Source organism: Eumetopias jubatus, unplaced genomic scaffold, assembly GCF_037043125.1.
Source record: "Eumetopias jubatus isolate StellerSeaLion01/CBP00866 unplaced genomic scaffold, mEumJub1_p1.0 scaffold_7, whole genome shotgun sequence".
Lineage (NCBI taxonomy): Eukaryota > Metazoa > Chordata > Mammalia > Carnivora > Otariidae > Eumetopias > Eumetopias jubatus.
Window position 1 is genome coordinate 138,174,498 of NW_028274813.1, and position 26,152 is coordinate 138,200,649.

The 26,152-nt window shown below is 38.4% G+C and overlaps 1 protein-coding gene and 1 pseudogene across 2 annotated transcripts in view; both read left to right on the forward strand.

Annotated features, from left to right (window-relative positions):
- ENTREP2 (endosomal transmembrane epsin interactor 2) overlaps positions 1 to 26,152 on the forward strand; it is a 449,980-nt gene that overhangs the window by 319,553 nt on the left and 104,275 nt on the right. Inside the window, exons 1-2 of one of the 2 annotated variants that reach the window (XM_088025209.1) lie at positions 581 to 1,131; positions 16,304 to 16,414. In XM_088025209.1, coding sequence (XP_087881335.1) covers positions 694 to 1,131; positions 16,304 to 16,414 — 549 coding nt within the window. In that variant the 5' untranslated portion in view covers positions 581 to 693. Of the gene's footprint in view, positions 1 to 580; positions 1,132 to 16,303; positions 16,415 to 26,152 lie in introns of those variants that run through there. The other variant, XM_088025210.1, reaches the window with a different exon arrangement.
- On the forward strand, positions 5,078 to 5,199 carry LOC114223851 (U4 spliceosomal RNA; annotated as a pseudogene).

Here is a 26,152-nt window from a genome sequence, read left to right on the forward strand (position 1 = left end):
CGCGGTTAAGAGTCTTGCTTGCAAGGCAAGCTTGCTTTTACCAAACATTCGTTTTCAATAAACTCTTAGGGGCATTAGAGAAAGTCACTGGTGGTAAATGGTTACGAGGGTTTGAACCTGAGCCAAGGGGAGGGCGTGGCGAAGGCAAACGTAGTTAGGGATCATCTGGGTCTTTTTTTCTTTTTACGTCGTTTTGTGTAGAAGGAAATGCTTTTACTTCACTTTCACGCTCTTACCTTCCTCCTCACCTTACTTTTCTCCCACATTTAGACTTTGAGTTCCCTCCATCTAAAAATATTCGCGATTTTAAAACTCTTAATACTCATTTTCTGCAGTACTTGCCTGAGCCCTTGTGGTCCTGAGCTTAGCCGCACACTTGCTTAAGAGTTTTGGTTCCTGTTCTCTGTCTGGGTGGTTTGGTGAAGACGACACTTTAGGTTCCAACAAGAACCACTGCTAGGACTCCGCGGCTTTACGCCGACGCGCCGCGGCCGGGCAGACGCCCCCGACGCAACGCGCAGTCTCCGCCGACGTAGGCGCGGTCTCCGTGATGCAGCGCGCGCCCCCTCTGGCCCCGCCCAAGGCCGTCCAGCCGTGCCGCGCGCCAACCCACAATTCCCGCTGCGCGCTGCGATCCCGCCGCTGCCGCCGCCGCTGCCGCCGCCGCCCGTTAGGGCTTCTGCAGCCGGGGACATGTTGCAGAAACCGAGGAGCCGGGGCCGCCCTAGCTCCCAGGCGGAGAGGGACTGGGGCCGCGGCGCGGCCGAGGAGGCCCCGAGCACCTCCCGCGGGGCGGGCAGCTCCCAGGAGACCCGGAGCACATCGTCGCAGGGCTCCCGCCGGGCCGAGGCCTGCCCGGAGGTGGGGCCCAGGTCCCAGCAGCAGCTGGAGCTGAAGGTGGCCGAGCTGGTGCAGTTCTTGCTGATTAAGGACCAGAAGAAGATCCCGATCAAGCGCACTGACATACTGAAGCACGTCATCGGGGACTACAAGGACATCTTCCCTGACCTCCTCAAACTGGCTGCCGAGCGCCTCGAGTACGTCTTCGGGTACAAGCTGGTGGAACTGGAACCCAAAAGCAACACCTACATCCTGATCAACACTCTGGAACCGGTGGAGGAGGATGCCGAGGTGAGAGGCGATCAGGGCACGCCTACCACCGGCCTCCTGATGATTGTTTTAGGTCTCATCTTTATGAAGGGCAATACCATCAAGGAAACGGAGGTCTGGGACTTCCTGCGTCGCTTAGGGGTGTACCCCACAAAAAAGCATTTAGTCTTTGGGGACCCAAAGAAACTTATTACCGAAGAATTCGTGCGGCAGCGTTACCTGGAGTACCGGCGGATACCCCACACTGATCCTGTAGACTATGAGTTACAGTGGGGCCCCCGAACCAACCTGGAAACCAGCAAGATGAAAGTTCTTAAGTTTGTAGCCAAAGTCCATAATCAAGACCCCAAGGACTGGCCAGCACAGTACTGTGAGGCTTTGGCAGATGAGGAGGCCAGAGCCAGACCTGAGACAGGTGGCCCAGCCGCCTCCTCTTGAAGTCTGAGACAGATTCAGAGGGACTTCTGGGGAAGGTCAAAGGCACCGGGTGAAGGGTTAGGGGTGGGAGGGAGCATATTTCTGTAACGCTTAAATGTGTGTGGATTTAGGATGTGTTTGCAAACTTACGTTCTCACGTTCTCTTAATGTAAGTTGTTTGGTTCCAACTTTTCACTTTTAAAATATTAGGGGATTTTGGTTTGATTTGTTTTACCGTTGTATATTTTGGCGTAAAAATTTTGCTACCATTATACAACTGATTGAAAAACTTTGTACCGTGATCTGGAACAGGTGTTTAAAAAAGAACACATTGGTAAATTACTTTCGCGCCAAGAAAATAAAAGCGAAGTGGTTATTGTCTCTTCAACAGTTTGTAAGTTAAAATAAAAACCTTTATAAATTAAAAAAAAATGTAATTGTCTATATCCTTTTTTACCTTGACAGCTATTTTATATTTATATATTTCCCACGTATATAAGCATTATGCATCATCTAAGTAATGTACATATTGTATTTTCTCCGAATAGCAGTTTTTTTTAATATTCATAATTATCACTCAGCTCTGTGACCATTTAGTGCCCTTTGGTTTTTTCTTTTTTTTGTTTTTTCTTTTTTTGTGGCTATAATTGTAATAAATACTGTATCTTTGAAGCAATTAGGCATTGTGCATTTTTCAGTCATGGTTCATGAGATGTTAATTTCATGACCCAAAACCATCTTAAAAGCATTTTTTTCTTGCTACATATTATTAAGATAAATAGTGTTTTGTAGAAGTTGGCTTACTTTTATATGTGTGTGTGCATATTGGATCACGATCTAAAATGAAAAATACATTTCTCACTGGGTACAAAAAAGTGGATAAAACTGTTAGTGATTAATCATGCCTACTTGGGAATCAGACTACCTGGTTCAGATCCTCGCTTCACATAACTAGCTGTATGAATTTAGGCAGGTTATTTGTATACAGATGTTTCCTCACCTGTAAAATGAGCTGATGATGCTCATGCTATGTGTGATAATGTGGTAATTAGATTTTGGAAGTATATGTAAAGTTCTTGGTACAATGCCTGGTGTGGAGGATTTTAGTTGTTAACTTTGTTTCTTAACTCTTTCAATTTTTTTTTTAATCTTGGTCTGGAGTAAAGTTTGTGTTTTGGGCTTTTTTTTTCAGGTTTTCTCTCATTAACTTCTAAATCACAGAGTCAGAGTTACTGGTTCAAAAGTTATGTCGGTCTTCTAGCCTGACTCTGTTGTGTGCGGCTTGGAAAAATGTAACTCATGGTATGTTGTGAGTATAGCCCATATAAAGTAGAGCAGGACAGTTAGACAAAAGATCTCCCCTGGGCTTGAGAGCTAATTGTATAGTGAAAAGGTATGGGTTTTGAGATTGTCTGACAAACAGTTTGAATTAGGGCTCATGCTATGTCAGCGTGGTGATTCGGGGTAGATTTTAAGTTTTCTGAATCTCAGTTTACCTGTAAGATGGGAAAAACAGTAACTATATCATAGTTTTTTCATGGATTAAATGAGTCTGAAGAAAAGAGCTTCCAATCTCTTCCCATCGTATACCCCCATAGCCTCTGGCAAAATGCTGCTTATATTCAGAGACTCAACAAATAATTATTCAGGGGGTGAATAAGTATAATTGTTTGAGAAGGTACTACAAATTAACCCTGAAATGAGATAATTTAGCTAAAAAAATGTGGATTTGATCAACCCTGGATTAAATGTCATCTAGAAGAGTCTATGGTGGGTTTGTAGTGGTATGGAAGAATGTGATAGGTTACTGTGTTTTTTTTTTTTTTTATTTTATTTATTTGACAGAGGGAGACACAGCGAGCGAGGGAACACAAGCAGGGGGAATGGGAGAGGAAGAAGCAGGCCTCCCGCCGAGCAGGGAGCCTGATGGGGGGCTTGATGTGGGACTCGATCCGAAGGCAGATGCTTAACCTACTGAGCCACCCAGGTGCCCTGGGTTACTGTGTTTTGTTTTATTCTTTTGAATCGGAATTTGCATTTATTTCATCAGTGGGATATAATTGGCCCTTGAAGGCATTTCTTCTTGGTTTGCCTTTTATTTCAGTGTATAAATTACCTTATGATTGAGCATCCTGCTTACTGGTTCCTTACTTCACTAACTGCTTTCCCTTCTGGAGTGTTTTAGCACTGGTATTTTCATCTCTATGGTGAAAACTATCATTACCCAGAACCCACGATCAGTTATGTCTGAGGCAGATCTCTTCTCCCACTCCCACACTTTTCCATAGAGATGTTAACAATTTACCTTTAATGAATTACCATTTTATTTCAGATTTTATTTTTTACTTATTTAAAATTTTTATTTTATTTTATTTTTTTGTTTTAAGCAATCTCTACATCCAACATGGCGTTTGTACTCACCATGCTGAGATCAAGAGTTGCATGCTCTTCCTACTAAGAGATTTTTTTTTTTTTAAGATTTTATTTGTTTATTTGACAGAGAGAGACAGGGAAAGAGGGAACATAAGCAGGGGCAGTGGGAGAGGGAGAAGCAGGCTTCCCGTGGAGCAGGGAGCCCAATGTGGGGCTCCATCCCAGGACTCTGGGATCATGACCTGAGCAGAAGGCAGATGCTTAACGACTGGGCCACCCAGGCATCCCCCCTACTAAGAGATTTTGAAATGTAAAATGTAAAACATTACAGGCCAGATGAAGCCCTGTGTCTTTTTACCCTTCCCAGAGGTGTCAAAAGTTTGTGGATATCATTCTATTGTATGATATAACACTTTTACCCCCTCCCACACACACCCACCCACACCGACACACACACATATATATATGAACAATATATAGTAGCATTTTGTGAGCTTTTTATGACATAGGGCCCATTATACTATAGTGTTGCCACTTGCTGTTTTAACTCACCTTGTATTTGACATTTAGCCACAAAGGTCTGATTTATTGTTTATAGCTGTTCTTTCATGTGGAGAAAAAGTAACCGTTTGTTTATTTATTTCCTAATGGTTGGACAGGTTCTTTCCAATTTTTTGCGATTTGCCTGCAGTGTATAGTGCTTCTTTAGGCACATGTGAGTTTCTCTAGCCAGAAATAAATAGAGCAATCATGGGGCATTGCCAAATTGTTCTTGAGCTTGTGTTAAATTACAATCTACCAATATTTTAGAGTTCTTTTTCACTGACCCCCCTCTTATAAAAATTAGCCCTTCCAGCCCTACTGTGGGTATGCAGTGATAATTTATTGTAGTATTAACTTGCACCTCTAGTTTACTAGTGACATTAAGTATCTTTTGTTTTTTTTGCCATCAAGTTTTATATCTGTTAGACTTTTTCTATTTTTTATTGATTTGTAAGATTTCTTTATATATTCTGCATATTAATCCATTGTCTGTTATATCTAGTGCAAAGAGCTTGTCACATTTCCCTTTTTTTTTTGGTCATACAGATGATTTGGTTTTAATGTGTCAAAATCATTAGTGTTTTATTTTTGAGGGCTATGTTTTTTGTGTAGTCCTTTAAAAAAAAGTCTCCCAAGCTTTGCGCAGTGGCAGTATCGTAGCCAATGAGGTTTATCCGAGGCACGATTATTGCTAATTAAAAAAAAGTCTCCCTAATCCTAGTAAGTGTTAAAAATTTTTGACTTTCACATTTATGTTTTTAATCTTTTTATATGATATGAGGTATGGGTATAATTTTCATTTTTTTCCTATATGGATTGCCTAGCACCAACTTCTCATAGTTTATCCACAGTGATTTATAATATGCTATTTTATACAACGTCTCCCATATAAATGAATTTTAGCTGGGACTAAACCGATTTATATGATTTCCTATTCCTTTGCTAATACCATGCTATTATAATTCTATAGCATCATAATATAAGGGGTTTTTCTCCTTTTCAGTTCTTACAGCTTTTATTTTGGTCTTGACTTTTTGCATTGGCTTAGAACTGTAATACATTCTTTTTTTTTTTTTTTAAGTGGCACACTAGGCCTCAAGGATATTCCTGATTTTAAAGGGAATCATTTTTAAGGTTTTGTATCAACTATGTTTGCTTTTAGTTTTCCCATAAATATCTTTACTTGTATTTTTAAATTTCCCCCCTGTTGCTAGCTTGCTTAGAGTTATTTAGAAAAATTATGAATAGTTTTTTAAAATTTGTATCATGTTCTTTATTAATCTCCTAATGTGATTAAATTTTTGTTTTTGCTCTGTAAATTCAGTATACTTTTTAAGGTAGTTTAGTGTAGTAACACTGGTAAGTTTTTCTGATATCTAACAATCCTGGGGCAAATCCTTCTTGTGGATGATACATTTTAAAACAATTTGTTTTTTTATTTGCTAAAAATTTATAAATTTTTTTTGGTCATAAGTGGAATTAGCCTTTAATTTTCCTATATTGTATTGCATTATTGGCTTTGAGATTACACTTATTTTTTTATTTATACCCATACTTACAGAAAAGTTGCAAGCACAGTGCAAGGAATTTTATCCCCTGGAGCTCTTTGAGTGCATAAGTTATCATGTTTCTTTATTCTCCTTCAGTCTGCAAACAGTTCCTTAGTCCTTCTTTGACTTTTATGATCTGGACACTTGAGGACTACAGGCTGTTATTTTGTAGAACATCTGCAGTTGGAATTTGTCTGCTGTTGCTTTATGATCAGATTCAAGTTATGCATCTTCAGCAGGAATACCATGGAAGTGATGTGTTTTTCTCTTTTGGATCCTGTCAGTGGCACAAAATTTCAATTTGTCCTGTTGTTTGGTGATTTTAATCACTTTGCCTAAAGAAGTTTTGTTTTTGTTTTTTACCATTCCCCCCCTCTGAAATTGTCTGTGTCCCCTTGTAATAAATGAATAAGTTATGTGGAGATACTTTGAGACTTTGTAAATATTCCTCACCAAATTTTCAATTTATTCATTGTCTGTTTTTATCTGTGTAGACTCATGGGTTATAATCTTTTACTATCATTATGTCTTTTGATACTCAAATCATCCCTGATTTGGCCAGTGGGAACCTTTTTAAGCTGTACCTATCTCCTCTCCAACAATGAGTAACTCAGATCCTATTATTCTTACAATGTTGATTTGATCAATCCCCCTGTAAGTAACCAGTCTCCTTTTGTGGCTGCTACTTACGCCCACCCACATGGGGATGCCCTTTGCTCCCGGGTGCTGAGCTGACATCCCACAGGAACTGCCCTTCCCTGAGGACACACCCACCTGTCAATGCTTGGGCTCCAGCTCCCTCCTGGGCCCCTTGCCTTTCACTCCCCACCCACATGTATCTTGCTCTGTTCTACTTCATGGCTTTAGCACTGAATTGCCCAGGAAATAGAAAACATTGTTCTATTCTCGTAACTAAGTTGGGTTGCTTTTCTTTTGCCATACTATAGGATTACATGTTTTTGAAGGTTTTGAAGAAATCCACCTGTAAAAGGCTGTGGGCCTGGTGTTTTCGGTGGGTAGGTTTTTAACTCCTGATTTTATTTCATTAATGGGATGTTCGAATTTTCTCTTCAAATTACTTTCGGTTACTTGTATTTTCTAGAAAGTGTTTTCATCTATTTTCTGATGTATTAACCAAGTTTTCTTAGTATTTTCCTTTGATTTAAACATAATTAAAAATAAACATCTTGGCGCCTGGGTGGCTCAGTTGTTAAGTGGCTGCCTTTGGCTCAGGTCATGATCCCAGGGTCCTGGGATCAAGCCCCGTGTAGGGTCCCTGCTCTGCAAAGAGCCTGCTTCTCCCTCTCCCTCTGTCTGCCACTCTGCCTAGTTGTGCTCTCTATCTCTCTGTCAAATAAATAAATAAAATCTTTAAAATAAATAAATAAATAAACATCTTCACTTATATCCACCTTTGCATTCTCAGCACTATTTTTGCTTTCACTCTTTTTTTTTTTCATTATCCCCCTAGAGCCAGTTTTGCCAGGAGCTTTGGTTATTTGGGGTCCATTGAGATTTCATATGAATCTAGTGTTTTTAATACAATACAAATTCTTGGGTTTATATCGGCACATAGCTTTACTTTTAGCATGTAAGTAAAACATTGTCATTTATTCCGTAACTATATAGAGAACTGTCAGTGTTGCAAGGATCCTATTATTATGAATACATGATGAGAAAAATGGGATTTTTTCATTATTTCCTTCCCATTTATTTAACAGAGCAGATGCTGAATTGACTGGCCATTTTGGGGCTCTGTTGTAGTTTACCCAGCCTTGGGATACTCCAGAGTTTCTGAATATCAGAATCCTGTTCTCTGGTTATAAATTGTCAAACCCTAAGGGTAGTCAGGGGGGATATAGTGAGCTTCCATACACATTTGTAGGTTTGTTTTATTTGTTTTGTTTTTTATGGGAAGAAGCAGATTTGAAAAGGGTAAAAACCATCTAGAAGTAGTATAATGACATAGCTTGAAGACTGCAAAACAGGCTAATTTCTAAAGATGAGCTGGAAGTGAAACAAACAAAGGAAAAAGCTCGCCTTTCATGGGAACAGAAGAACACAATGACTGTGTTTATTGATGAATCTTTTCTTTTCATGGTAGTTGTCTCATTTTGTACCCTTTTGTGAGCTTTTCTGTTTTTCTCACAGGGAAATAGCAGGCCTACCCAAGTACCCTCTAAGACTTATTTGGCAATTTAGATTCTCATTTTAGGCATTTTTTTTTTAAAGTAACAAATGTGTCAATGTTTCTTGCCCTTATATAGGATATATTATAGTTAAATGTGATCAACTGTGTTTTGGAATGTGTGGAGGCAGCAGACATCGATTCCTAGGCTCCAGTTCCTATGAGAAATTACTGAGTTTATGACAACTCTAGCCATCATTTGTTGGATTCCCCCCCCCCCCGCCGTGTTGCCCTGCATTTGCATTTAGCCCATTATGTACTCAGACCCCTTTACTTACCTCATTTACTAATATGTGATGTATTTTGTTTCACAAGATACACTTTAAAGTACTGATTAGCTTTTCTGGTTTCAAAAAATTTTCATTGTTAGACCGATAATGTGCCTGAATACACAGATCCGTGTTTGACAACTTAATTTTTCTGTTTTGGTCTCAGATGTTCAAAATAGTTTTTCCTTATTCTAGGACCAAAGTTCATGGAATCAAAGTGGAATTTAAATGATTCTACCACAAAATATCAAAGCTCTATAGTCACCAAGAATGTGTGTTCATTGCTTACTTGGGATTGAACTGAAAGTTTTGGAAATCTAAGTAGAAGAGTTTTCTGTGGACTAGAATCGTATCTTGATGTCCACATGCCCAAACTAATTTGGTTCTGTACTAACACTTGGAACTGGGTCTAGGAGAGCCACTCCAGCAGTACTGATCTCTGAAGATGTAAAGGCAAAGGACCTTTCCCAGGTCAAAGACACTCCCTAAAATACACCAGATTGTGGGCAGTCGGAGTAGAGTCTGGGTGATTTTATTGGACCTTGACCGGAGAGGAGAGTCTGCATCTATTTGTTTTGGCATCCACACCACTTTTTATAGCATCTGGCTCCTGGTATAGGCTCAAAATATGCTGAGTGAGTTAATGAATGAATGGTCCATTAGTCCCTGCTTGCACAGTCCTATTAATAAGAGGTGACATTTAGTCATCTTGTCCTCTGCTTGGCACATATGCAGGAAGTGTTTGATGAACTGTCAAGCTGATCTTCAGTGACATTGTTTCTTCCTCCGCCTTGCTTCTTGCAGATACTCATTTCCATTTTGATCATGGTGCAGCTGCTGCTTATGGATTTCTCCCCACAACCTCATATTCATTCAGTAAACATTTTTTCAACACCTCCTGTAGACCAGTCGCTGAGAATGCAGTTGTGGCCAAGATACACACAGTCTCTGCTTCTACAGCAGAGAATCCAGCCTCATCTACAGGGGTCAATGAAGGCCTCTCAGAAGAGGTCTCAATATCAGGTGATGGCTTAGGGATGAGCAAGAATCAGGCGAAGGAACCAAGAGGGTAAAGCAGCATGTTTTGGGAAAAGAAAATAATAGAACAGAAACTTGAATTCCAGGCATGAAAAGATACTCATTTACGGCTAGATGGTAGAGGGTGTGGCAGAAGACACAGCTGGAGACAGGCTGAGGAAGTAGGCAAAGACCAGGTCAGCAATTTACAAGGTTTGTTGGGTCTTGGAAATTCAAACCAAGGAGTTTTATTAAGGCCAGGAGATGCTACTGAAGAGTTTTGAGCAGAGGAGTGACATCATTCATTCATTCATTCATTCACTCATTCAACAAATATGGATCAATTGCCTAGCTAGGCTCTTGTGGTCATCAGTGAATAAAACAGAGATCCCTACTCATGAGAATCCATTTATATTTTAGTAAGATTATTCTGGTCCCAGAGTCAAGGAAGTCAAGACTGGAGGCAGGAAGAACAAAGAAAAGCCATCCATGGAGACTCAGGTGATGATCATTGAAACTCTAGAGTGACACCAGTGGGGATGGCAAGATTTTCTATATAGAACTAACGGGACTTGCTGATTTGTTAGGTGCAGTCAGAGTAAGGGAGATTGAGTCAAAAACACCTCATACCCCGAATGGGGGAAATTAAGGAGGATGGTGATGCCAGTAGTCGGACAGCATTTCAGGACGATTTTCCTGATTTCGATTTTCTGTGCTAAGTGAGTATGAGAAGCCTCTGAGATGTCTAGGTGGAAATGTTGAGCAGACAGTTGTTCATATATGGTAGAATAGGTCTGGGAGGGAGACAAAAACAAGAATCATGAACATAAATGGAGCCATATGTCATGTTCTTAGATAAGGTAACACAGATGGGATTTACAGTATAAGAGCAGTAGTATATGGATGTTGTGGCTATTAGGGATGTTCACAAATCATCAGGTTCTTTCTTTTTTATGTATTTGTTTATTTTATTTTTTGGTAGATATTATTTTTTAATTAACATATAATGCATTATTTGTTTCAGGGGTACAGGTCTGTGCATCAGGTTCTTTCTTTTCCGGGCATTTGGTAGGACTGTACTTCTTCATCCCTTTGGATGTTGAGTGTGGCCATGTGGCTTCTTTGGCAGATGAAATGTGAACAGATATTGCATGTGACATCTCTAGCAGGAGCTTTAAGTTCCATGGCCGAAATGATTATAGGAGCAGCACTGAAGTGAAGCCTTCATTGGCTTGAGTGCCTAAGTGAACCTAGGGCAAAACCCACTTGACTTGTTTTGGTCATGTAACAGAAGCAAAAAATACACTTCTGTTGTGTTTGGCTTCTGAGATTTTAGAGTTACTCTTAACCCATCCTGTCCTCAATGGTCCAGAAATTGATCCAGAAATCCTACCCTGAGACAGAGGAGGAGGTTGGAAAGATAACTAACGTGATACGTAATGGAAAGACATTTGGTAAAAGTGACTTTTGTGGTAACTTGAAGAAGCAGATCATACACCTAATGAACTGATAACTCTAAAGTTAGAAAACAGAACACCGGTAGCATGAATGTTGGTGCCTGTGGCTGCATCTAGCAAAAATTTGAGGAAAGAGACAAAATTGGAAAACCCTCGGCTGGTATGTGTTCAGGGATAGATAGAGAGAATCCAGAAATGTATGGATATGCAAGTGCTTCTGAATCCCCAACCAGTGAAAAATGAAATAGAGAGACAAAGGGAAATTAAGCCACATTCTTGGGGCAAAGATCAAATCCATGGTATAGTTGTCACCCCTGTTGTCAAAATATATGAATGTATTACGGTGGTTTAGGATAAAGGTTTAACTAGCGCTTGGATGGCCAATATTTTTTTTTAAGATTTTATTTATTTATTTGAGAGAGAGGATGAGATAGAGAGAGAGCATGAGAGGGGGGAGGGTCAGAGGGAGAAGCAGACTCCTCGCCGAGCGGGGAGCCCGATGCGGGACTTGATCCCGGGACTCCAGGATCATGACCTGAGCCGAAGGCAGTCGCCTAACCGACTGAGCCACCCAGGCGCCCCTGGATGTCCAATATTTTTAAAAGGACAAGATGAGAGAAAAAAATTTAAATGTGGTCTGTCCACCAAAAGCATGAAGACCAAAAGTACACAATCAAGTTGAGAGAGAGAAACGTGATGGGAGTAAATGTATTTATATATATATATATATATATATATAGAGAGAGAGAGAGAGAGAGAGAGAGAGAGAGAGAGAGAGGGCAAATCTAAGATGTATGCCTAGAAAACAAGTAAAGGTGTGGCTATAGGCACAATTCCAAACAAGACTAAATTAAAAAAAATATCCCTAACAATAAAAAATAAAACAAATGAATCTGGGTTCCCAGTCTATAGCATAGCCACACATAAAGGAAACCTGGTGACTCTAAAACACCATAATTTGACCACTTTTTCTTGGTAGAATGTGCTCTAAGGATAGAAAGAAATATAAAAATCTTAAACTATTTTCAATAATCATGTTTTTGATGCTAGTATTAGTATTGTTATTTTGAGACTATTGTGTGGCTATCATGAGATTAAATCAGATGGATAATTGCAATGAGAAATAAGGTTTCTGGCATGGTTGGAAGGAAATAGAGATATAAGGTTGAGGCGATTAAGTAAAAACCCTGTAGTTTTGAATTTGAATTTAAATTTGAATCAGAGACATCAATATGTTATGATATATTGTATCTAACAACTGAAAGTACTGAAAACAAAGACCAAGTAGCAAGGGCACCTTTGGCATGAAAAGCGTGGTATCTAAAATACCATTCTGATTGAAAGGAACCAGGTTGTACTGGAGAGATGGCTGGTTCCAGGTCTGGGGGAGGGAATGTGTGTGACAATCTTGGAACATCTTGTCATACTAGAAAGCAAGAAAGCTTTCAGAGTCTACTAGAGTTGTGTCAACTTGAATTGACTCTCTCTTGCTAATGACTCCAGTGATTGAAACATATGGAATTTTTTTAAGCTCATAATGAATCAAACACACACACACACACACACACACACACACACAGAGTAAACAAACTACCTTTGGAGGATGCTAGGGACCCTACTAATTTTTTTTAATAAACATGTGTCAAAGATTATATTTGACTCATTATTTAATGAGGGAACCAGTAAAATGGTACAACCAGTTCAAAGGAGAATTCAAGCATAAGCCATCAGGAATGCTGAAATAAATTTACCAATAGATAAAAAAGTGGTCAGCATCCATAGGGTGGCAACCATTGCATTCCACCAGACAAAATTCATTTGTGTTTCTGTTACCAAAAATAAGTTACAGGGGCGCCTGGGTGACTCAGTCGGTTAAGCATCTGCCTTTGGCTCAGGTCATAATCCCAGGGCCCTGGGATTGAGTCCTGAGTCTGACTCCCTGCTCAGTGGGGAGTCTGCTTCTCTCTCTGCCCCTCCCACCCCCAACTCATGCTCACATTCTCTCTCTCTCTCTCTCAAAAATAAATAAATACAATCTTAAAAAAATAATTTACTTTACTAGGATTATTCTACACTGTACAGAGTTGTCAAAGAGCTTAAAGACAATGAAAGGCACTAATAACTCAAAAGGGTACACTAGGCAGGATATCCAGTGGGTTTTTTTTTTCCTATTTGAAAGTTTTTAACAAGTTTTTATGACACTCTCTCCCCTCTTTATCATATTATCTTAAAGAATATTCTTTTATTTATTTATTTTTATTATGTTATCACCATACAGTACATCATTAGTTTTTGATGTAGTGATCCATGATCCATTGTTTGTGTATAATACCCAGTGCTCATTACACTTGCCCTCCTTAATGCCCATCACTGGGCTACCCATCCCTCCCACCCCCTTCCCCTCTGAAACTCTCAGATTGTTTCCTGGAGTCCAGAGTCTTTCATGGTTCATCTTTCCCTCTGATTCCCCCCCCTTTAGTTTTCCCTTCCTTCCCCTATGATCCTCTGTGCTATTCCTTATGATCCACATATGAGTGAAACCATATGATAACTGTCTTTCTCCGCTTGACTTATTTTGACAAATCAGGAAAAAATATCCAATGGAAAAAAGACAGTTTCTTCAATAAATGGTGCTGGGAAAATTGGACAGCTATATACAGAAGAATGAAACTCGACCATTCTCTTATACCATTCACAAAGATAAACTCAAAATGGATGAAAGACCTCATTGTGAGACAGGAATCCGTCAAAATCCTGGAGGAGAACATAGGCAGTAACCTCTTTGACATCGGCCACAGCAACTTCTTTCATAACGTGTTTCCAAAGGCAAGGGAAACAAAAGCAAAAATGAACTTTTGGGATTTCTTCAAGATAAAAAGCTTCTGCACAGCAAAGGAAACAAAACAAAGAGGCAACCCACAGAATGGGAGAAGATATTTGCAAATGACATTACAGATAAAGCACTGGTACAGGATCTATAAAGAACTTCTCAAACTCAACACCCAAAAAACAAATAATCAAGTCAAAAAATGGGCAGAAGACATGAACAGACACTTCTCCAAAGAAGACATACAAATGGCTAACAGACACATGAAAAAATGTTCAACATCATTAGCTATCAGGGAAATTCAAATCAAAATCACATTGAGATTCCACCCTACACCAGTTAGAATGGCAAAAACTAACAAGTCAGGAAACAACAAATGTTGGAGAGGTTGTGGAGAAAGGGGAACCGTCTTGCACTGTTGGTGGGAATGCAAGTTGGTACAGCCACTTTGGAAAACAGTATGGAGGTTCCTCCAAAAGCTAAAAAGAGAGCTACCTTATGACCCAGCAATTACACTACTGGGTATTTACCCCAAAGATACAGATGTAGTGAAAAGAAGGGGCACATGCACCCCAATGTTCATAGCAGCAATGTCCGCAATAGCCAAATTATGGAAAGAGCCAAGATGCCCTTTAACAGATGAATGGATAAAGAAGATGTGGTCCATATATACAATGGAATATTACTCAGCCATCAGAAAGGATGAATACCCACCATTTGCATCGACGTGGATGGAACTGGAGGGAATTAAAGATTATTCTTGATCACAAGAAAAGTTTTGTTTCAGGGTACCTGGGTGGCTCAGATGGTTAAGCGTCTGTCTTCAGCTCAGGTCCTGATCTCCAGGTTCTGGGATCGAGCCTCATGTCGGGCTCCCAGCTCAGCGGGGAGTCTCCTCCCTCCTCCTTGGCCTCTTCCCCTGCTTGTGCTCTCTCTGTCTCTCTCGCTCTCTCTTTCTCAAATGAATAAAATCTTTTTTTTTTTAAATATCTTTTTTAAAAAAAAGAAAAAGAAAAGTTTTGTTTCATTAGATTTAGGCTGATTATTTATACAGGCGCAGCAAGAGTATTAACTAACCATATAGGACTGGGTTTATCTGGTAAATCTAGCACCATGTCAACTAATTATTTTGAAATTTGGAAAATAAGCAAAGAATCAAACATATATTCTGATTTTCCTGTATGAACTGTACCCTAGGGTGAAAAAACCATTAATGAAGGCAGAAGACCATAGGGGAAGAGAGAGCCAAAATGAAACAAGTCAAAACGAGAGAGGGAGACAAACCATAAGAGACTCTTAATCTTAGGAAACAAACTGAGGGTTGCTGGAAGGGGGGGTGGGAGGGCTGGGGTACCTGGGTGATGTATATTGGGGAGGGTATGTGTTGTAATGAGCACTGGGTATTATATAAGACTGATGAATCACAGACCTGTACTCCTGAAACAAAAATACATTATATGTTAATTAATTGAATTTAAATAAAAAAAGTTGATGAGGAAAAGTGTTCTATATACTGATCCCTGGGAATAAAGAACGAAGAAGAAATGATGGTGTTATCCTAGCACAATTTTGGAATCCCTAACAAATTAATTGTCTAAGCAATCATTAAAAATGGCTGCCCACATCATAGACATTATTTGCCTTCTATTAGTCTGAATTTGATCAAACCTCTGTGTGTAACCGCCAAATTACAAGAAATCTAGAGAATGGGGAAATGTTAACTAATAGGAGGAGACAGCAAAGTTTAGACTGTAGAAAACTGTAAAGGACAAATTAACAGGACTCTTCAATAAATTTCATGGAAGAAAAAATACAATGGATGGGAAAGCCCATAAACTAAAAAATATACCAGATGCAAATAATCAGTTGCACTATATGGAACTCCTTTGTATCCTGTGTAAACTGATTCAGAAAATTTTTGAGATTATTAAGGAAATGTGAACTCTGAACATTTGATATTAATGAATGATTACTCTAGAGATGATGACATTATTTTGGTTGTGTTTTCAAAAACCGTCTTATTTTAGAAACATACACTGAAAGGATGAAATGATACCATGTCTGATATTTCCTGCAAAATAATCTAGAAGGTATAAATGAAGAGAAGGTATAAATGGGAGAAGGTATAAATGAAACACAACAGCCCATGAGTTAGTTGTTGAGTCTGGGTGGTAGGTACTTGGGGCTTCATTAAACTGTCTTCTCTGGTTTTGCATAGGTATGAAATTTTCCACAAAAAAATTAAATAAATATAAAGGCCTTCTAATAAATAAACTTGCTTCCGTTGGTTTTCTTTAGTCATTTCTAACGTGTTATTTTTGAGACTATATAAAGCTATTTTGAGACTATATAATGTATAGTATTTTCAAGTTTCGCCTCTAAAATATTTTACAATGTAATTCAAATTTTGAGAAATAATACCATCCTTTAAAAAAAATGCAGCTGTTACTCATATAATTATTTGATCAACTGAAAGCTTTTTTAAAGCCAAATCACTTTTCCTTCGAACTTCTCCAAGTGAATAATCCATTTTTTGTTTGGTTTGTTTCCAGATAACCTTTTTCATGCTGCTCTCAGCAGTGTGCGTAATGCTGAATTTGGCTGGTTCAATTCTCTCCTGTCAGAATGCTCAGCTAGTCAACTCCCTAGAAGGCTGTCAGTTGGTGAGTAATGAAATGAAAACCTTTTGAAAAAGGTCACAGGCTTTGATTTTGCCTGAAAGTAATTTTAAAAATAAATTTTGTTATATCCTTGGGTTTAGTCTCGTGTTTTATAATTGTATAAGGAATTTAAGTTGGTTCATTTCTAAGCATTATCTCAAATTAAAACTCATCCTACTTGTAAGTCAGTTACTAAAAGTATATTTCTAAGGATCACAGTATAGTGCTGTTTTAGAGCAAATGTCTTTGGCAATGATTATATTTTGGCATTTGTTGCATTGATTTTTCTCGCCACTGAATTTTTAAAAATCAATTGTGTAAGTCGATTGTAAGTGCCGTGATACATACAAGCTTGATAATGGGTGCATCAAAACAATTTAGTTCACTTTTTTTTTCAATTCAAAAAGTGGATTATCTTTTAGATCTAGGAGAACGGTAGACGGGGTGCTGTGTACATTGTAGGGCATCGGTAAGTGGTTTGTTGGATAGAAGCTTCATTCCCTATCATGACTTAGCTCCTGGGACCGTAATATGTGCTTCCGGGTGGGGCAGTCACATTCGGTAAGGGGCATACAGTTTGACTCTCGATAAGACCATGGCTGCTGGATGTGAGACACTGGCATTTGTTGGTTTATCTTGGAAGACTACACAGGGCTACCTTGTAGAGCCATTCTCCTCCAGAGCTGCCTGTGCACTTGCTGGGCCTGGGATTGTTATTTCTGAGAGGTCAGGGGGCTATCCTGAATTACCTGAAGCTTCTCCGTAGCAGAGCCATGCTTACTTTTCTTGTGGCCATGCCGTTCGTGTTCAGAAGAGCAGCTGTTGGGAAGCCTGCAGCTTTCTACAGTTTGTATCTAAGCAGGCTGGAAGGACTAGTGTCAGTTGGCACAGTTTCAATGCAGAGACACCTACTGAGTTCCAGAAACTAACTGTGAGAGCTTCAGCTTGCTGGCCTAGACCACACTGATCAGATTTCATCCCCATATGATATCCTGGGTATGGTGCAGTATTGCTCCTGACTGCTAAGAATTACACCCTGGAGCCCCACCACCATCAGAGAGGGTGACTTGCCAACTTGTATCCTTAACTGAGTCAGCCTCTTTATTCCTAAATACTAGGTGCTGTGAATATCATAACATCTGGCAACTCACAGGGGACTGGCCATTTTTTCCTCTGATACCCCCATTTTTTCAATGCAAGGCCTTGTGTGTGGGAGAGAGTGTTTGGGGTGATGAGAAGTGACAGTGTGTGGAGGTCCAGATGAAGCAGAAGGCCCACACCTAGTGCCCCACATCGAAAGGCTGACCCCTCCAGGTCTTAATCTCAGACTCTGTTTTCCTAGATCATAGCATTGTGAAAGGATAGAACAGGTAGATTTGATTTCCTTTATTCTTTCTGCCTTCAGGAGCTGCCCCCCCCCGAAGGAAATTAAACAAACATCATGTACACACGTACACTCATATACGTCTTGGTTATAGAGGACTGTGGACTCATCAATATTTATCTAACTTTAGAGCTTAATCCTAAGCATCTCTCTGCCCTGGCTCATACTTGGCCAGTAATTTCCTGAGTGAAATCAGTGTGCTCACTTGCTGAAGTGGAGTATGAATAGTAGAGAGAGCTGTGGATTTGGAATCAGGAAACCAGGATCAAAGTCATGACTTTATAACCGACTAGTTAAATGACTTAGGACAAATCACCTTCCCTGTCTCAGCTTTACTTCTCTTTCCTATTAAGGGTGGGTATTACCTGCCCTGAGCTTTTCCTAAGATACTTAATAAGGTAGGATTCATAAAATGCACAAGAAGTATACTCCTTTCCTTTTATAAAAGTTATGTAATTACTATAGAAAAATAAAAAAACAAAATACACTTTATTATTATGCTTATTATGTCCTTCCAGTATTCTCTGTGCATAATAGGTATGGATGTGTATGTATGTATGTGTGTGAACACAAAACATGTATGTACTTGACACACATTTAAATGTGCTATACTCTTCATGCAGCTTTGTGATTTAATTTTTTATCAGTTGTGAACATTATTTCATGCTTTAAATTCTTTTCTACAACTTTATTTGTAGTGGCTGCTCTGTATGAATGAATATAGCATTATTTATTTAACCAGTCTCTGCTTTTTGCATGTATGAAGGTTGCCATCATCCCTACACAAAATCTTTTTACAGCTCCTAAAAGTAGACTTGCTTGATCATAAGGAATCCACATCTTTAAAGCACTTGATACATATTGACACACTGCCTTCCAAAAGAGTTTACCAATTTATAATCCCAATATATGAGAATGATATTTTTCCTACACCCTTTGCCAGCACTGTAAATTCTTACTTTTAAAAATTTATGCTAATTTGAAAGGTATAAAATGACATCATTGCTTTAATTTGAACTTCTTTGAGTATTAGCAAGACTGAACTTTATTTATAACTGTGTATATATAAGTTTATATATGTACATGCATATACACATATATATGCAATGATATATGTGTGTGTATATATACCATTTATATTTCTTCTTCAGTGAGTTGACTATAACCTTTACCCATTTTTAGAAGTAGTTATCTTAATGATTTGTAAGAACTCTTTTTTTTAATATTTTGTTTATTTATTTGACACAGAGGGAGAGATAGTGAGAGCAGGAACACAAGCAGGGGGAGTGGGAGAGGGAGAGGCAGGCTTCCCGCAGAGTGGGGAGCCTGATGTGGGGCTCCATCCCAGACTCTGGGATCATGACCTGAGCCGAAGGCAGACACTTAACGACTGAGCCACCCAGGTGCCCCATGTAAGAACTCTTTATATATGCAATTATATAGTTTACTTATATTATAATTACACATACATAAGTTTATATGTGCATATACATATATGCAATATATATATAATTTATATTTCCTCTATGAATTCATTGGGGCCTTTACACATTTTTAGATTTAACTATCTTGTTGACTTTTAAGAGATCTTTACATTTATGGTTTTGAGTCCTATAGCTTGTATTGGTCGAATATACTTCCTGGATCATTATTTGCCTTTTAGTTTTAGTGCATTTAAATCTATGAATGTTTTCCTTTGTGGCCTTACCTTGAAACCAGTAAAAAGACATTCTTTCCAAGATCAAGTTACCTCCCCTTTTTTTTACATAGTTAACTCTTTCATATTCTGGAATTCGTTTAAAGAATTTAAGTGTTCCCCAAAATGAGTAGCTAGCTTTCCTAAAACAATTCCCTGAGTAACCTTATATTTCACTGATGATTTGAAATGCTACCTGAATCCTAAGAGTCCTTTGATGACAAGCTACAAAAACTGACAAAACCATAGGCCATTTATTGCAAAGACGGTAGGGTCTATAGAATAAGCAAGAGGTCTGAAGATTCGGCTTGGTTCCAGAGAGGCTCCTATAGATGCAGAAGCCTGTCCCAGAGCGGGGGCCTGCTGCAGGAACCCTGAACTCCCCAGGGTATTGTTCTGCAGAAGTGAACAATTCCAGTGGTTTTTAATCTCCATGCATTTGCTCTAGAGTCGGAACCCAGAGAGAGAGTATTTGATTGGTCAGGGCAAGACAGAAATCTCCTTAACTGTCCCGCCACACCGAATCCAAGGTGATTCAAGACGTAATTCTCAAAAACGAAGTTAGGTATTATTAGGAAGGGTTGAAGTAGGAGGAGGCAAAAATATATGATTGGTGATCAAAAAACAACCAGTATCTACTCCAACAGCATTATCATATGTATGTACACATACACACGGATACTTATTTCTATTTGCCTGTGAGTGAACTTTTCATTCTCCCTCCTCCTAGGTTTATTTATTTATATTCCAGAGCAGTATTACTTTAATTACTTTAACTTTATATATATATATATATATATATATATATATAGAGAGAGAGAGAGAGAGAGAGAAACTTTATATGTATGTATTTATATAGAGTCTATATGTATGTATATTTATATATAAATAGACATATATACATATAATATATATATTTTACAACTGGAAGTGCAAGCCCTATCCCCCACCCCATTCCAGACTTGTTTTTTGAAGATTTTATTTATTTGAGAGAGAGAGTGAGTGGTAAGGAGAGGGAGAGCAAATCTGAAGCAGACTCCACAATGAGCACAGAGCCCCTCACTGGGCTTAATCCCACAACCACGAGATCATGACCTGAGCTGAAACCAAGAGTCAGAAGCTTCCCCGACTGAGCCACCCAGTCGCTTCCCCCTATTCCAGACTTTAATCTACTTTTTAAAAATATTCTTAGGAGTTTAGTCTTCCAGAATAGTTTAAAATTTGGAGAGTCAAGACTCAAAAGGAATAGATTTAAGAGTTAAACTGAAATCACATTAAAATTATAGATTGCCTTGGGAGAAAATTGATGTGTTAACAATACTGTGTTTTCCCATTCAGGAGCATTGTTTGTTTTGGTTTCTCCAAATTGTTTTTATAAATCCTTCAGTGCAGTTTTTGTTTTCCTTTAGGGTATCTAGTGCATTTCCGTATCTGTATGTGTTTCTCTTTTTCTTACGCATAATTAAAAATTAACTCATATTCTCTACATATGTATATATATTTTTTCTATTCCAAACTCCCACCCCCTTCCAGAAAGTTTTTGGTAGCCAGACATTTTGTATGCTTATTTTGTGTATTATCACTTTTACACACATGGGGAGTCTATTCTACACGCCATTATTCACATCGCTTTTGTCAGCCAGCCATGTAGCTGGGCGACATTTATATAACAGCACTTGGAGATCTGCCCAGTTGTTAAATAGAGAGCAGCAGAGAATTCCACTGGATAGATGGATGCAGGATAATTTATTTAACCACCACTTAATGAAGGACAGGTTAGGGATGTTTCTAGTGCTCTGCTAAAACAAACATGGCAGAGAAGATTACCCTTTGTGTACATTCATTACTCAACAAATAGAGTAGCTATAGCTGCAGCAGTGGGAACTGGCCTGTTGTAAAGGGTACGGTGGCCAACCAGAGAGGAAGGTACAAGTAGATCATGAGAAGAAATTACTAAGAGTGTCTTTTCAGTCAAAGCATCAGAGTGCACTTTAAATTTAGAATGTTATTCCTAAATTAACCTCCAAAGATGGGACACCAAACTCTTGCCAACAGTACATGATTATCCAGACCAGTGCCCGGTTACCCAGACCCACGCAAACTTCTGTGTGTCATCAGAATTTTTTTTGGTCTTTGCCAATCTGACAAAAGTGTTAAGATCTTAATTTGTAACTTGCATTTCTTTAATTGAAAGTGAAGTTGAGCATCTTGTACATTTGTTTAGAAGTGATTTCTTTATTTGCTAACTGCCAGTTCATTTTGTTGCCTATTTTTCTGTGAGGTTGTTGCTATTCATAATTGATTTATAAACATACTTCCTATCTTAAGGAAACTGCCCATTGTCATATGTGTGGCAGATATATATTTTTTCATAGTTTGTCATTCATTTTTTGACTTTTTTTGGTATTCTTTCTTGTGTGAAAATTTCATATACTCAAATTGCTTTTACTCATTTATATATTTTTACCCTTATGATTTCTGGCTTATATGTTTTGCCTAGAAAAGCATTTCCCCCTCCAAAATTACAAAAAGTTTTCCCATTTTCCTCCCAGAATTTTAGGGTATCATTTTTTAAATATTTATATATTTCATAGATCTTGTGTTTATTTTACTATAAATATCATTATGTTTTTACAGTTTTAAAAGATACACTTGTGGACCGTACATATTTCTTTTAAAGTTTAGTACTAGATATTTTAGATAACTTGTTGCTCCAGTGGGTGCATTTTCAAAAATTATTATTTTATAGTAATAAAAGAGTAATATACCACAAGAGGCCCCTAGTGATATATAAGAATTTTAGTGATTTTTTATTATTTATGTTTAATAAAATATGCGATTGAATGTACAGTTGAGTCTTTGATCCATAGTCTGTCAGAAAAAATATTGTCTCTGCTTTCCAGTGTTTGTACCTGTTATCCCATCTAGTTATTTTGTCTAAGATTATCAAAATAACATTAGATATTGATGGTGTTTCATTGTCTACTTTTTGTTCCTGAATATCATGATTTACTTCAAACATGATGGTGAGCGATGGTTTCAAATAGCCATTTTGTAACGTTAAGGTGATATTCATATTTTACTAAGAGTCTTTTAAAAATAAAATGGAAGTTAAATTTTATCAAGTTTTTTTGGACATCTGTTAAGATTATGTATTTTTTATTTTGATCCATTGGTATGATAGATTATATTAATAGATTCTCAAGATTAAGCAACATGGAACATAATTAGAATGAAATCCCCATAGTCTTTGAAAATATTACTGGATTCTATCTGCTGATATTTTATTTATGATTTTTCATATTCATAAATGCAACTAATTTATAGTTTTCATTTTTCTCCTACCCTTCCATACTTTGTTTCATGAGTATAGTAATTTCATAATTTCATTTTTCAATTTCAAATTTCATTTATGAAATTCAACCAATTTAATTGAATAAATGAAATCTAAGGAATTTTCTTTTCCTTGATGGATATTGACACTTAAATGTATAATTCTCTGGGTCCAGCACTATTTTATGAAATAGTTATTTGACATAGTTTTCTATTCCAGCTTTTTTCTATTTCTTTCTAAGCTTTTGACAATGTCTGTATTATTAACATTTTTTTCATTGTATTGGCCTTTCCATATTTATTAATATGAAGTAATGCATTGAATTGTCTTAAAAATACCTATGGTAACATTATGTTCTTATTTCTTTTATTTGTATTCATAGTGCTTTATATTTTCTATTTCTCTTCCTTTCTTATTTTTCCAGAAATGTATCTATTTTATTTATTTGATAATTCAAACTACCAAAGAAATATATCCATTGAAAAATTTCAAAACCACAGAAGTATAAAAAGTCCTCTTTGATACCTCAGGTTGGCATGTACTCTTATGGAAATTTCTATATGTCAAATTGAGAGATAGCCTCAGATCTAGTCTGTCTTTTTGACTCCTGCATTAAATTCTATGCATGCAAGTTGTATACATTATTTAACAGGCCCCCAACTTCAAGGCACTTACATGGTCTCTAACTTCTAATGTCATAAATAATACTAGAGCTCATTGTCTTGTAAATAAATCTGTGAACAAGTCTGTGTGTATTTATGTAGGACATTTCCTCAAATTTGGATTGATGGCCCAAAGGGTAAATGCATTCAAATTTTTGATAGATACTGCCTTCCAGAAAGGGCTATATTCATACACACTTCCACCTACAGTCTGTGGAAATGAGCATGTCCCACTCCCAGGCCAGCGTTAGTTATTACCAATGTTGAAAATGTTTGCCAGTCTGAAGGATGAAGAATGAAATCTCATTATTTTAATTTGCATACCCTGGTCATCAGGGAGGTTGAGCTTTTTTTCATAGAAGCAGAATTGAATGTAGGTACCTTGGGAAAGAATTGAGATCTATAAAGATCAAGTCTTTTTATCCAGAAATGGATTCTTTCTCTTCTATTTTCAGGTCTTTCATGCCTTGAAGGAAGTCTTAAAACTTTCTTCATAAAGTGCTTAAACATTTTGTATTAACTTTATTTCTAGTTTGTTTGCAGTTTTTGATGCTAATGTCAAGGGTATTTTTCTTTATTATTTTTTATAATTGCTTATTGCTATAATATAGGAAGGCTATTGATTTTTTAAATTAAACTTTTCATTTTGAGATAATGGTGGCTTTGCGAACAGTTGCAAGTAATACAGAGAAATCTATGTAGCTTTTCCCAGTTTCCCTGCATTGCTAGCACCTTATGGGGTTTACTTTACACTGATGAACAGTCAAGATGCAGAACATTCCTACTACCATAAATGCCCAGGAGTACAATTGCAGGGTTGCATGACAGGCTTGTGTTTAGTTTTTTCGAGACACTGCCATGCTGTTTTCCAGAATGTCAATATCATTTTACATTCCCACCAACAGTGTACAAGAGCCCCAGTTTCTCTGCATCTTCGTCAGCATTGGGGGGTTGGTGCTTTTTTTTACTTGAGCCATTCTCATGCTTTGGAGTGATGTCTCGTGGTTTTAATTTGTGCTTCCCTGATGAATAATGATGACAAATAGCTTTTCCTGTGCTTCACTGCCATCTGCATATCCTCTTTGGTGTAGTGTCTGGTCATATCTCATCTTTTGCCCATTTTTTAATACTGTTGAGTTTTGAGAGTTCTTTATATTCTAGATACTAGTCCTTTGTTGAAGGTGAGCTTTGCAAATGTTTATCCCAGTCTATAGTTTACATTTTCATCTTCTTAATGGGGTCTTTGACAGAGCAAAAGCTTTAAATTTTGATGAAGTCTAATTTATCCATTTTTGCTTTTTTGGATCATGCATTGGGTGTTAAGTGTAAGAATTACCTATCCCTAGATCCTACTAATGATTTTTTCCTACGTGGGGACAAGAGTTGTCATTTCCCCAGCAGGCCTCCACTGATACCTGCCTGGCTGGGAAGGGTAGAATGCCTCATCACTGCTCCCCAGGTGGATTATTTTGAGATGGGGTGGGAAGGTGGCCTCATGATCGCTGTGTGGTGTCCACTTAACCTGGGGGAGGAGGGATGGCACCTCCTATTGCCGGATGAGGTGGAAGCCCACGCTCTCCATGTGGTCTCCCTCAACACTGTGGGAGTTTGGGGGTGGGAAGGGGGGGTCCTCTGTCTTCATCTCCAGCTACAGGATCTATGAGGCAAAAAGAAAGCCCAGGAAACTCATTGCTGTTCCCTTCCTTGGGTCCTGAGGTCCCTAACCAGTCTGTCTTTATACTTTCTAGTCTTTTAATATACGTTTGATACATCATGTCCAGGGTTTTTCTAGTTGTACTTAAAGGAATAGGAAAGGGTTCATCTCTATCTTTCCAGAAGCAGAAATGCCATTGATTTTTGTTTGTTTTCTAGAACTTTTTTATTCACTCTAAAAGTTTTTCTGAGGTACCTTTTCGTGTCCAGGTGGACTGCCCTATAGCTGTGAAAGTAAGGGTGTTGTCCCTCTATGTGCATATTTATAGCTTGTATATTTTTTTCTTGGCTTTTTACACTGATACAGTTTTAAGTTGGCATTCAGTAGCCCACAATGAAAGAGGCTTGTAATCTAACCACTAAGCTTCATAAAGGACACAGGGGAGGAGACAGGGCAGAAGGGAGGGAGAGCATCTTCCCATCATCAGGAAGCCCAGCAGCTTCCCTTGAGCATCATCTCCCAGGCTGTGTACTGCTCTCACAGAGGAAGTTCAAGGACACACAGGCTACGCTGACTCCGAGAAGCCACAGCCTGTTTTCCAACAGTTTATATAGCATATTTGTAGTCAGAGGCGCAAGGCCTGCCTGCCAACACAGAGCTTTCCCGATCAGGTGGACTCCTGCCAAGCGACCAAGGCAGACAGAGCATTTCCACGCCGATCTGTAGTGTCCAAGGAAGCAGGGACCCAAGAAGTCAGAATTTACAGGTCACTTTCCCAAGTAAATCTGGATCAGCCCAAACCCTGTGTCACCTGTTATTCCCAATGAGGATTTATGAGGGAAAAAGTTTGACTCATAACAGCCCTTTTTAATACCGTGTTTTATGGCTGACTTTCAAGGGGTTGAAAGTGAAAGGGGGTTGACCTGAGGAGTTACCATTAAGCCTAATGTTTGCAGTCAGCTTACGAGAAAGGTGCCCTTAATAATTCACGGGGCTTCCATCTGGCCTGGC